General features: G+C 40.2%; 1 protein-coding gene across 1 annotated transcript in view; it reads left to right on the top strand.

Moving 5' to 3' along the window:
- LOC126455967 (Down syndrome cell adhesion molecule-like protein Dscam2) overlaps positions 1-13045 on the top strand; it is a 358909-nt gene that overhangs the window by 156369 nt on the left and 189495 nt on the right. Inside the window, exon 12 of the mRNA XM_050091727.1 lies at positions 10291-10439. Coding sequence (XP_049947684.1) covers positions 10291-10439 — 149 coding nt within the window. The remainder of the gene's footprint in view (positions 1-10290; positions 10440-13045) is intronic.

Raw genomic sequence — 13045 nt, 5'->3', positions numbered from 1 at the left:
CTGAAGGTAATAAGTGGGAAACTCATTGCAGTTTAGTTTAACTTACGATGTAGTGGCATGCAACAGGCCTGAAGCCATTATGTGAATACTCATCACATTTTACTTTTGTCCACTAATAACAAGATTATCCTCGTTAAAGCTTTTTTTCACATTTCAGGCACAGCACATCAGAGAATATCTGCTGAAAATATCACAGTGTTCATGAAAAAACCATTTATGTATGACATGTTAAGAGCAAACATATTTAAATTTATTGACAAACAAGTTCACATACCAGGGAAAAAAACTTAACATCTCATATGATTATGTGTGTAATACTGATGCTCAACAAACCACATACAGCTATTACAAAGACTAGCTGTCATAACATGTCACCAGGTGGCATGGTTGTGGTAGCACTGGGAAAACATAAAATATCAATAAACCATTTTTAAGGAAAATTAAGAATAACAGTTTGAAGTGTGCAAAGTGAAGTATCTCATTAATACATGTGATAGTAGCAAGGGTTGATGGGAAGAGAAAGAAAGGAGGACAGAGGGGATATATTGGGATTGGTTTGTAACAATGCTTCATCCCACATATGTGGTTTTGCAATTCCTAATAGACTTACAGTGAGTATTTCCTCTGTTCTTTAGTTGACGGTTTGCCAATGCTACATGACACTAGGTCTCATTTGCATGGGTAGGACTGTTTCATGCCAACCCCACCATACCATTGGTGCCCTCTCAGCCTCTCCTTCTGCCACCCGTAGCCAATATCACATCTATAAATCATGTACTTTAGATAACACTCTTATAACTATGATTCTTAATTTTCCTCAGAAAGCATTTATTGCTATTTCATGTTTTTACAGTTGTTTCTGCTATTGATTTTATTATAATTGCCCATAGACTTTTAATGAGAGTGCCCAACATCACCAAAACCATGCCACCTAGTAGTATGTTATGGTAGTTAGTTTTTGTAATGGCAGCATGGAGTCAGTCAGATGCCAATTTACCACTTCACACAAAACAATATTAAATTCTTTTACTTGGTATGTAAACTTGTTTTTAGTGAATTTACATATGTCCTTAAAATGTTATCTATAAATTGTGTACGCATGACAATTTTGATGTTTTTGGCAGATATTCTGATGATGAGCTATGCCTAAAATATGTAAATAAAATTGTTTAATAACTTGTAGACTCTTGTAATTAATGCCCAAAAAGATGTGATAAGGATCTTCTCAGAACTTTGAAATATTGCTGCAAGGTGGTGCTGTCTCTTTGCTGATATTCTGAGAAGATTTCATTAGTAGGTATATATCCTTTTCCTACCTTAGACCCATAGGGAGGAGATCCTCATCTAAATAAATATGTATTATTAAGAAGCTAGAATTTGTTGTATGACTTATAGTTGCCTTTAAAGTTGGTAGAAGGAAGTAAAATGCTAGTGGTGAAATGAATCAGATGGGAAAAGGACAAAACAATCAGAAACTGGAGCAACTTCTGTGATGGGGGACAGCAGGCAGTTGCAGTATGCCATCAGTTTGCATAATTGTCATAACAGCAGGTGTTCAAACTGTATAACAAAGTGTGACCAGTAAGCATGTGAAAAGCAGGTACAGGAGATAAGATGGATTATATTGAAATATAAGGAAAAATTAATAGTTTAATAAGCTCTAGACTTCCATATAATACAAGAGATGATAATTTGGAGAGGTTAAATAAAGAAAAAAGAGATAAAGAAGAAACAGCAGCAAAGATAGGACAACACTCAGTACAGGGATAAAAGAGAGAAAGCAAAACAAACGCCTGGATTTGTCATTAAGCAGCTATGGAAGGCAAAAGTTGTTATATATTTTACACACTTTGAACTGTCATAGAAAATGGTTAAACTAAATGTTTCATATAATACCGTTTAAATAATCGAATATTTGCAATGAATGTTATAAGCAGTATAATAGAAACACCAGTCAAAAAAGTTGTATATCATGCATATTTTGTATCTGTGATTAGATATAGTATAGTTTTTTGCGGATCAGAAAAAACAAACTTACAGAGAGTCTTTAGGCTACAGAAGAAAATCATTAGAACCATGGCAGGTGCAGAAAAAAGACAATCGTGCAGACCTCTGCTCAAGGCCCTTGATCTTATGACTGTTCCTGGCCTCTGTATCTATGAGACAATTAAGTTTTCTAAACAAAACCCACAACTTTTTGAGGATAGCCTGTTTAAGCATATTAGGAAACAAGAAACAAATATCAGTATAAGTTACCAACTCATAGGCTAAAACTGCTGGAGAAGACACGTTACTATATGGGCATGGGGCTGAGAAATAGTGTCTGTGAAAAATTTAAAAATTATGAATCAGAAAAATTTGGACATCATTTAAAAAATACATAATAAGTAATATTATTACAGTGTAGAAGAATTTATGACTGACTGTCACAAATAACTGTGCCTGATGTTACATTTTATTCTGCCATGATAAAAAAGTACTTTAAGTAAATATTTATACTTAATTTTACTTCATTTACAACATGATTGTTTTAAATCATTTTGTGGTACTTAAAATTACAAAATACCCATAATTATTATGTATGCTTACAATTAGAAAGCAGCTTTAAACTGACGAGTCACCTATGTCCCAATCATCTGATTGTATATGACATGTTATGTGACAATAAAGTTTCTATTCTATTTTATGAAATGTTCAAGTTGATAGCCTTCAGTATCAATACATTTCTGATTATGAATCACAACATATTCTGTAGCTCATGTCAAAAGACTCCAAAGGGATTTCTAGGCATGCCCTTCAGATCTCATCCCACTGCGTATCCAGGTTACGTGGTTTATTATGGGGTGAATACTCTTTTTAGTGTCTCCCATCAGAAGAAACATAGCTGAGTAAGGTGTGGAAGGAACTTGACTGGTCTCTGTCTTCCTATCCACTGCCTTCATAAATTTTGAGCCAGGTATGCTGAACTAATCCTGTGACAGTCCACTGGGGCACCATCTTGTTGGCAATACAACATGCCATTTCTGTATGTTGTACAAATGAAAGTCCAAATACACACATCAAAAAAAGTTTTGCATCACCTCAGTTCTAAGAGTTCCAAAACCTGTACAGAAAACTGGAACAAAGATCAACATAAACATCTTTTCCGCCATTTTTATTGCTCATGGAAACTACACATTGCGTGTTGTACCACCATAAAGTGAGACCTTCAGAGGTGGTGGTCCAATTGCTGTACAAAAATGGCTCTGAGCACTATGGGACTTAACATCTTAAGTCATCAGTCCCCTAGAACTTAGAACTACTTAAACCTAACTAACCTAAGGACATCACACACATCCATGCTCGAGGCAGGATTCGAACCTGCGACCGTAGCAGTCCCGCGGTTCTGGACTGCAGACCCTAGAACCACACGGCCACCGCAGCCGGCAATTGCTGTACACCACACTGGTACCTATAATACCCAGTAACATGTCCTCTTGCATTGATGCATGCCTGTATTCGTCATGGCATCCTATCCACAAGTTCATCAAGGCACTGTTGGTCCACATTGTCCCACTCCTCAACAGCGATTCGGCGTAGATCCCTCAGAGTGGTTGGTGGGTCATGTTGTCCATAAACAGGCCTTTTCAATCTAGCCCAGGCATGTTCGATAGGGTTCATGTCTGGAGAACGTGCTGGCCACTCTAGTTGAGCAATGTCGTTATTCTGAAGGAAGACATTCACAAGATGTGCATGATAGGGGCACGAATTGTTGTCCATGAAGACAAATGCCTCGCCAATATGCTGCCAATATGGTTGCACTATTGGTTGGAGGATGGGATTCACGTATCATACAGCCATTACAGTGCTTTCCATGACCACCAGTTGTGTACGTTGGCCCCACATAATGTCACTCCAAAACATCAGGGAACCTCCACTTTGCTACACTTGCCGGACAGTGTGTCTAAAGTGTACAGCCAGACCGGGTTGCCTCCAAACACGTCTACGATGATTGTCTGGTTGAAGGCATATGCAATGCTCATCGGTGAAGAGAACGTGATGCCAATCCTGAGTGGTCGATTCAGAATGTTGTTGATCCTATTTGTACCATGATGCATGGTGTTGTGGTTGCAACGATAGACCTCACCATGGATGTCAGGAGTGAAGTTGTGTTTCATGCAGCCTATTGTGCACAGTTTAAGTTGTAACACGACGTGCTGTGGCTGCACAAAAAGCATTATTAAATGTGGTGGCGTTACTGTCTGAGTTCCTCCGAGCCATAATCTGAAGGTAGTGTTCGTCCACTGCAGTAGTAGCCCTTGGGTGCCATGAGTGAGGCATGTCATTGACAGTTTCAGTCTCTCTGTATCTCCTCCATGTCTGAACAACATCGCTTTGGTTCACTCTGAGATGCCTGGACACTTCCCTTGTTGAGAGCCCTTCCTAGCACAAAGCAACAATGCAGACATGATCAAACCATTGTATTGACCATCTAGGCACAGTTGAACTTCAGACAACAAGAGCTGTGTACCTCCTTCCTGGTGGAATGATTGGAACTGATTTGTTTTTGGACCCCCTCCTTCTAATAGGCGCTGCTCATGCATGGTTGTTTACATCTTGGGGTGGGTTTAGTGACATCTCTGAACAATCAAAGGGACTGTGTGATACAACATCCACAGTCAATGCCTATCTTCAGGAATACTGGGAACTGGGATGATGCGAAACTGCTTTTGAAGTGTGTATAAACTCCAAACATTGTTAGTGACTTTTATACAGTTACAGGACCTTCAAGTTGGAAAGGGTCAGTGGGTTCCTTAGGAGATACTGCACTATACATTCACATCATGCAAGATCACAGCCTTTTCATCAGTAATATGGGATTATATTCAGCACAGTACATATGGTTATGCTGACTGTCAGGTCCACTAAGTTTGAATTGCACCAACAGCCATAGCCCCCATAATGTCATCCTTTATGGATGAAATATTCAATGTGCTTCGCCTGTCTAAAAAATTTGCTACATTCGCATGCAGCTGGATATCAGTCTACACGTCACAGCCCAGGAGAGAAATGAATGAAGCCGCAAGGTGGAAGGGCTGCCTGCAGAAGAGAATGTGATATCAAGCAGTGGCTAAGCTAAACACAGGTGACTGATGGCGGACGAGACACAGACAAGGACAAGCCCAAGGCAGCCTAAGCAACAATGAGGTGCAAAGTGGAATACTTCATCATGTCAACAGGCCAAGAGCAAAGAGGCACAACCCAAACTGCAACCAGAGAGAAAGACCAAATGCCAGGCAATCTTGTTATTGAATAGTTCATAGTTCAATATCATTATTTACCAACAATATCAGGCATGAGTACAGAACTGACCGACCGCTCACGGGCTGGCCGTATTTATACCAGCCTTGAGGAACACTATTAGCCAGCATATTCATGTGGTGAGACAAGTGGTGTGCTCACTAAGCAAGCATAGTGCTGTTGTGATACAATAGCCTAATGGCCATCTAGTTTCATTTCTTCCAGTGGACATTCAACTTCTACAGAGTCTGATACCAAATCCCTCCCCCACGATACAGGTGCATACAGGTGGAAATGCCCCAGATGGTGCCATAGGGGGTAGAATGACGGCATAGGTAAAGCGCTAGCCCCTTTGACTGTTGTCTGCAGGAATAGAACATATTAGCCAGCATGCATCGGGACACAGCTGGTGATGGGTGCGCCATGGGGTTCTACCGATCCACATGGACATGGCAGGGATCACAGGTGCAACATTAGGGAGTTTTAGGCAGTCACCAGGGGTGCTGGCTGGGGAATCATGTTGTCACCAGCTGGTGGGGAAAGAGGTGGCAGTGGATGCATCACCTGCACTTGAGGCCAGAGTAGGTTGTGATGGCAGGACTTGAGCCCCTTCTGTATTTCGGTGGGAGTGAATCTCCACTACCATCATCAGCATCCAAGCCATAGAGCTCCACAGGACCAGGCCCACACAGCTATGCCAGTATTCTAGCTGTGGGAGGGACAGTAGCTGAGCTTCAAAGGGGGCAGCTTCAGAAGATGAAGCAGGGTGCATAGTTGGTGCCCATGGAGTAGCTCCACAGGGCTACAGTTGTTAATCAGCATGGTTCGACAAGTGCTCAAAAACAGGGTGAAGACCAACGTAGAGGCAAACGATTCAATAGCTTTTTTCACTTGCTGCTTAAAAGTCTAAATGAGATGTTCTGCTTCACTATTTGTGGAAGGATGGAATAGAGGACTGCAAATATGTCTTATGCCATTGGCCTCACAAAAATTGTTGATGAAAGTCACTGTGAATTGCAGCCCATTACCGGATGCAAGCCTTTGATGGCCAATACCTGGGCTGAGGCATATTTTGAGTAGGAAACAACAATGAGCAACTACACAGATATTAAAAACAGGGTCACAAAATCAAGATAGATGTTGTCCATGGGTGGCAGTGCATAGTTCTGGAGGTGAAAGGTTGTGGGCTGCTGCCTGGTACCATGCACACACCCTGCAGGCATGGATCTTTCTTTCGGCCAGAACTCACATCAGTGAGCTAGCACCTTCCTGCAGGGCATCCCACAGTGTCCTTAGTGTAGCAACCTCAACACTCATTGGGACAATTCTGCTGGGATGACAATCGTGTTGGTGTCCAAAACAATGACATCAACAACCTTCAGCCTGTGAGAAATATTTCTCATGGACCTGAACTCATTTGCAAATCAGTGGATGAGGTAAGTTGGCCAGGCATGGATCACATAGTGGAGGACCTGCTGCAATTTGAGGTCCAGGCATGTGGTGTCAGCGACACAAGCAGCCGTAAATGGGAAACTGTCCAATATATGTTTCCACTCAGTGTTGGCGTGGAAGCAGAAGAATGGTTAAAATCAGTATCTGAGCCAGCGAGGAGACATGATAATGTATTGGCATTGTAATGCTACCCTGGAGCTTATACCAGATGGTATAAATGCATTCAGGAACAATGCCAAGCACTCAGGCATTGGGCTGCCCCTTCCCAAAGGCTGGAAATCTATAATTATAGAGAACTATGTCCCTGTCCTCCATAGCATAATTGAAAGGTATGAACAACAGGTGGTACTGAGGCCTGGAGCAAAGTGGCCTCCTGTGCTGAGTGTTTGCTCGCCTGAAGCTGAAGCAACTTTTGTAACAAGTCTGCCTGAGGTTCCTGCTGTTGCATTAGCTGCTGCTATTGCTCCAGCAGGCAAACCAATTTAGTGTCCATGCTACAAAACAACTTCCTCTTTCGTCGTTGCTGGGTATTAGTGCACACATCACAACCCAGGAGAGAAATGGGTGAAGCAACAATGTTGAAGGGCCACCTGCAGGAGAGAACACAAAATCAAAAAGTAACTGAGCCAAACATGGCCAACTCTGACAAGGACAAGCCACAAGCAACCTAAGCAACAACAAGGTGCAAAGCTTAAACCTTTGCCACAACAATGTCAACAGGCAAAGAACAAAAAGAGACACAATCTGAATTATAACTTAAGAGAAAGACTAAGTGCCAAGTGAGGTTATTGAGTAGTCCATTCTAGAGCAATGATAGTAGCCGACAATATCAGATGTGAGTACAGGACTGACTGACTGACCATTTGCTGGGCTATATATTGGCTGTGAGGAACACTACTGTCCAGCATATTCATGTAGTGAGAAGAGTAGCACACTCACTTTTGAGTTCAATGCTGTGGTATTACTATTTTCTTTGATGGCCATATAGGTCCATTTACTCTGGAAAACATTCAACATCCACAGAGGCAGATACGAGACACTGCTACCCATTAAATTTGTTCACATACAATGATCTACTGAAATGTTTCACAGAATTGTAACCTACAACCAAGGTCATTGTTACTTAGCTGTTTCAGCAACCTTAGAGTGAAATAACACAACTTGCTTCTCTGCAAAATGTACCGTATTTACTCGAGTCTAAGCCACACTCGAATCTAAGCCGCACCAGAAAAATGAGACTCAAAATCAAAGAAAAAAAAATTTCCCGAATCTAAGCCACACCAAAAATTTGAGACTCGAAATTCAAGGGGAGAGAAAAGTTTTAGGCCGCGTCTCCAAATCGAAACAAAGTTGGTCCATTGTAATATGAGACACAATTTAGGTCGAATGAATGCCGATACAGCTACAGTAGTTTGGTTCGAGTCGTAACCTTAGCAGTTAAGCTTTAGCAGGTAGCCATTGCTATGCGTCAGGCGCTCCGTCCGTATTTATACGGGTACCCTTCCTTTTTCACATGCTTCGTCTGGTTTGAATTGATTGCTTATTTTTCTTTGATCTGATAAGCGCCGTTTTCTTTGTTATAGGTGTTAACGGCACTCTAAGCTGAAAATGCATTACTGTACTGTGTCATGCATTGTTTGTCGCATTCAGATAGTGCATGTTTTACGGCCTGTCGCCGCTCGCGGCATGGCTTTTGAGCGCACTAACGCCGCTTACAATTTAAAAAAAAAAGAGAGGAATCGTCTCATTAGCGAAACAATGGCAAGAGATTGCTATTTGTTGTTACTTATACTGCTGCTTTCTTTGATAATGATCAACAAGAACCAAATAATCCATGCAATGTACATTGTCTCTGGATGAATAAACTACTACTACTACTACTGCGCATGATAGAAGATGTTCTGAACGAGAGTTAGCGAAAATTTTTCTCCGTTTGAAAATCTTTGCAGGTGCCTCTTTAGTACATTACATTCTGCACAGAAATTAGAGTCATCTTAGATTTAAAAATCTAGTCAATTGCTGTGCTTCATTTCTGACTGTATCACTATTAGGCATAAGAATAATACGAATATAAACATGACATGATATGTATATTCTTCCGCGTTTGCTGTTGTCTCACTGTAGTTTGGTAGTTTATTAGGCAGACAGGATTTAAATGAAATAGCAGCAAACACGAAACAATACATGACTAAATGTTTATATTCGTATTATTCTTATGGTGAAGAGAATACTGCATGTGATTCACGATTCATCGAAGTTCCTATTAGGAACCATCTCTTCTCACAGGTAGGAAAAAATTCAGAACGTAGAGTTGGCCATATTGACAAACATTCCAAACAGTCTTGCCAATCGGATTTTCGTAGTACATTGAAATGCTGCTACATTCGAAGATGAACAATACGGAATTTGTATTTACTTCGTTGGATAATGTATGAAAATGCAGTGGTCGAAACTCGGGGCGGAGAAAAAAAGCTCGTCTTCCACCTTTTTTTGTAATTTATTTACTGACGCAGAGGATTTGGTGCCAGTATTTATCTTTGTGCCTAAAAAGCATGCCTGTGTAGCGCTACACATATTCGACGGCAGAAGTAAGTTGTGGCGGCACGCACCAACGTTTTTCAGAACTTCCGCTTTCTTTGCACTCGATTCTAAGCCGCAGGCGGTTTTTTGGATTACAAAAACCGGAAAAAAAGTGCGGCTTGGATTCAAGTAAATACAGTATTCCACACTACTAACATGTACTCCTTTCAAGTGGCCCTTGCCTTGGAATTTTTGACTGCTGAAACAATTCCAAAAGTACATTTGAGGACTGATCACTTGCAGCTGTGTGTGGTCACTTGGATCAACATTGCTAAATATCTCACACTGTCCCATGGAACTTGAACTTATTTTGTAGGTTTGTTGCTGTTAACCTTGAAAGGTAGATTAGTCCACCAGTCATGTCTCCACTGTCTCTGAAGAGCAGCAACATTCTCAAACTTCCACTAAGGTAGTACCACTTAAGTTATAATCGGCTTCCGCTCTTCAAAGTTGAAACATATGTCTGCCATCTTGATGTTAGTTTCCTGGCACTAAATGGGTTCCACATTAGACTGTCAGTTCTACTGCTTTCCACCCAGCAAACATAAAGATATTTCCTCTAGAAATTTAAAGCTATAGACAATAAAATAGCTTTTATGACAGTTTGAAGTGTATGTTTGCATCTTTTTATGCAGTCTGCCTGACACTCTCTCTCTGTCAATATCACATTCCAGTAAATAATATAAGGTTAATATTATCTTTCATAAAATTAAGATGTTAGATTTTCTTTCTTCTCTCTCTTTCTCTCTCTGTCTTTTTTTAAATATTTTTTTTATTGGAAAAGCATTTCAATGGTTTTACTGGATACAACAATTACAGACATTTCTTTCAGAGAGAGAGAGAAGAGAGAGTATGTGTGTTACCTATTGCTCCAGACAGAATCATTTTTTGTATGTATTAAAAATCAATCTTGCAAAGTATAATTCATTTAATACTCTGTGGTAATTTGAAAACATATGTTTCTTTCAATGCTGCCAGAATGAGTGTATCTGAAATGAAGACAGACAAAGGTCTGCAGTCACAGCTGGTAATCACTCAGACTGATCGACTGGATTCTGGCCTTTATATGTGCCATGCAAGCAATTCATTTGGGCACAGTGAGCAACTCATCCACCTGGCTATTCAAGGTGAGGTTTCTGTTGAGGATAATATATTTGAGTAGTATTATTCTTAAGGCTCAAGACTACTCTTCTGTTTATGTGGGTATACATTTCTATGCCCATGATCAGAAATAAAATTTCCTTTTGTCTCTTCAGGATCTCCTTGTGTTTCACCAAATTCTGATGAACCTATATCATACAAGTGTTGAGAAGAGCAATTCATTATAAAGTCAAGAGCAACTGCAAAATGTACAGGTTTATCATGCCAAATAGATCACTCTTTTGAAGAGCTGTATACCGTAGCTTTTTGGCAATGGTATATTTGCAGATCTTTGAAGCTGATGCTGTGCGGTATGATATGCTGGAACCTAGCATGAACTTCAGTGCAAGATGCTTTTAATAGTTTCCATAAAAAACTCTGTCTTAAAATCTGACAGAAAATCCAAAGAGATTCTGGCTGTATGTAAAGTATACCAGCAGAAAGACATAATCAATACCCCACTGCATGATAACAGTGATGTTATGGATGACACTGCCAGTAAAGCAGAGTTACTAAACACAGTTTTCCGAAATGCCTTCATCAAAGAATATGAAGTTAATATTCCTGAATTTGCTGAATTTGAATGAAGAGTGACTGCCAACATGAGTAACTTAGAAGTAGATATCATCAGTGCACCTTAAATTACTTAATAAAGGCAAGTCCTCCATTCCAGATTGTATTCCAATCAGGTTCCTTCTAGAGTATGCTGATATAATAGCTTCACATGTAGCAATCATGTACCATTGCTTGCTCATTGAAAGAAGCACTTGCAACCTATGTCCTCAATTATTTGCTATATGTATTCCAATCTCTGTCTTCCTCTACAGTTTTTGCCCTCTACAGCTCCTTCTAGTACCAAGGAACTCATTCCCTGATGATGAATTCTTCTCAGGTTATCAGCTGAATGGTGGCGTCATCTTGTCGCAACATTTCAATGAGTTTTGTACCCATCATCTTCTGGCCAGAAGATGATGGGTACGAAACTCATTGAAATCTTGTGACAAGACAACACCACCATTCGGGTGATAACCTGAGAAGAATTCATCAGTGGAATACGCTGAGAAAGACTGCAGTCTCATTCCCTGATGTCTTAACAGATGCCCTATCATCCTGTCCCTTCTCCTTGTCAGTGTTTTACACATATTCCTTTCCTCTCCAATTCTGTGCAGAACCTCCTCATTCCTTATCTTATCAGTCTATCTAATTTTCAACATTTGCCTGTAGCACACATCTCAAATGCTTCGATTCAATTCTGTTCTGGTTTTCCGACAGTCCATGTTTCACTACCATATGTATATTCTCAGAAAATTCTTCCTCCAATTAAGGGCTATGTTTGATACTAGTAGACTTCTCTTGCCCAGAAATGCCCCTTTTACCAGGGCTAGTCTGCTTGTGATGTCCTCCTTGCTCCATCCGTCATTGGTTATTTTGCTGCCCAGGTAGCAGAATTCCTTAACTTCATCTATTTCACGACCATCAATGCTGATGCTAAGTTTCTCACTGTTATCATTTCTGCTATTCATTACTTTCAGCTTACTTTGATTAACTCTCAATCCATATTCTGTACTCAGGATAGCGATGTCATCAGCAAATCGTATCACTGATATTCTTTCACCTTGAATTTTAATTCGACTCATGAAGCTTTCTTTTATTTCCATCATTGCTTCTTCAATGTACAGACTGAACAGTAGGGGGGAAAGGCAACATCCCTGTCTTACACCCATTTTAATCCAAGTACTTCATTCTTGGTCGTCCAGTCCTATTTTTTCTTGGCTCTTGTACATATTGTATATTACACGTCTCTCCCTATGGCTTACCCCTATTTTTCTCAGAATTTCGAACATCATGCACCATTTTACAGTGTTGAACACTTTTTCCTGGTCAACAAATCCTAAGAATGTTTCTTGATTTTTCTTTAGCCTTGTTTCCATTATCAACTGCAATGTCAGAATTGCCTCTCTGGTGTCTTTACCTTTTCTAAAGACAAATTGATTGTCATCTAGCACATCCTCAATATTCTTTTCCATTCGTCTGTATATTATTCTTGCCAGCAGCTTGGATGCATGAGCTGTTAAGCTGATTGTGCAATAATTCTCGCACTTGGGATGATATTTTTCCAAAGTCAAATAGTATGTCCCCAGACTCGTACATCCCACACACCAATGTGAATAGTCATTTTTTTGCCACTTCTCCCAATGATTTTAGAAATTCTGAAGGAATGTTATCTATCACTTCTGCCTTATTTGATCTGAACTCTTCCAAAGCACTCTTAAATTCTGATTCTAATATTGGATCCCCTACCTCTTCTAAACCTACTACTGTTTCTTCTTCTATCACATCTGACAAATCTACCCCTCATAAAGGCCTTCAGTGTACTCTTTCCACCTATCCACTCTCCTCTGCATTTAACAGTGGAAATCCCGTTGCACTTTTAATGTTACCACCCTTACTTTATGTTTCACTGAAGGTTGTTTTGAGTGTCCCGTATGCTGAGTCAGTCCTTCCGACAATCATTTCTTTTTCGATGTCTTCACATTTTTCATGCAGCCATTTCATCTTAGTTCCCCTGCACTTCCTATATATTTCCTTCCTC

The sequence above is a fragment of the Schistocerca serialis genome, chromosome 1 (assembly GCF_023864345.2).
Source record: "Schistocerca serialis cubense isolate TAMUIC-IGC-003099 chromosome 1, iqSchSeri2.2, whole genome shotgun sequence".
Lineage (NCBI taxonomy): Eukaryota > Metazoa > Arthropoda > Insecta > Orthoptera > Acrididae > Schistocerca > Schistocerca serialis.
The sequence above is the reverse complement of the archived record's forward strand: the minus strand, read 5'-3'. Positions and strand labels throughout refer to the sequence as shown.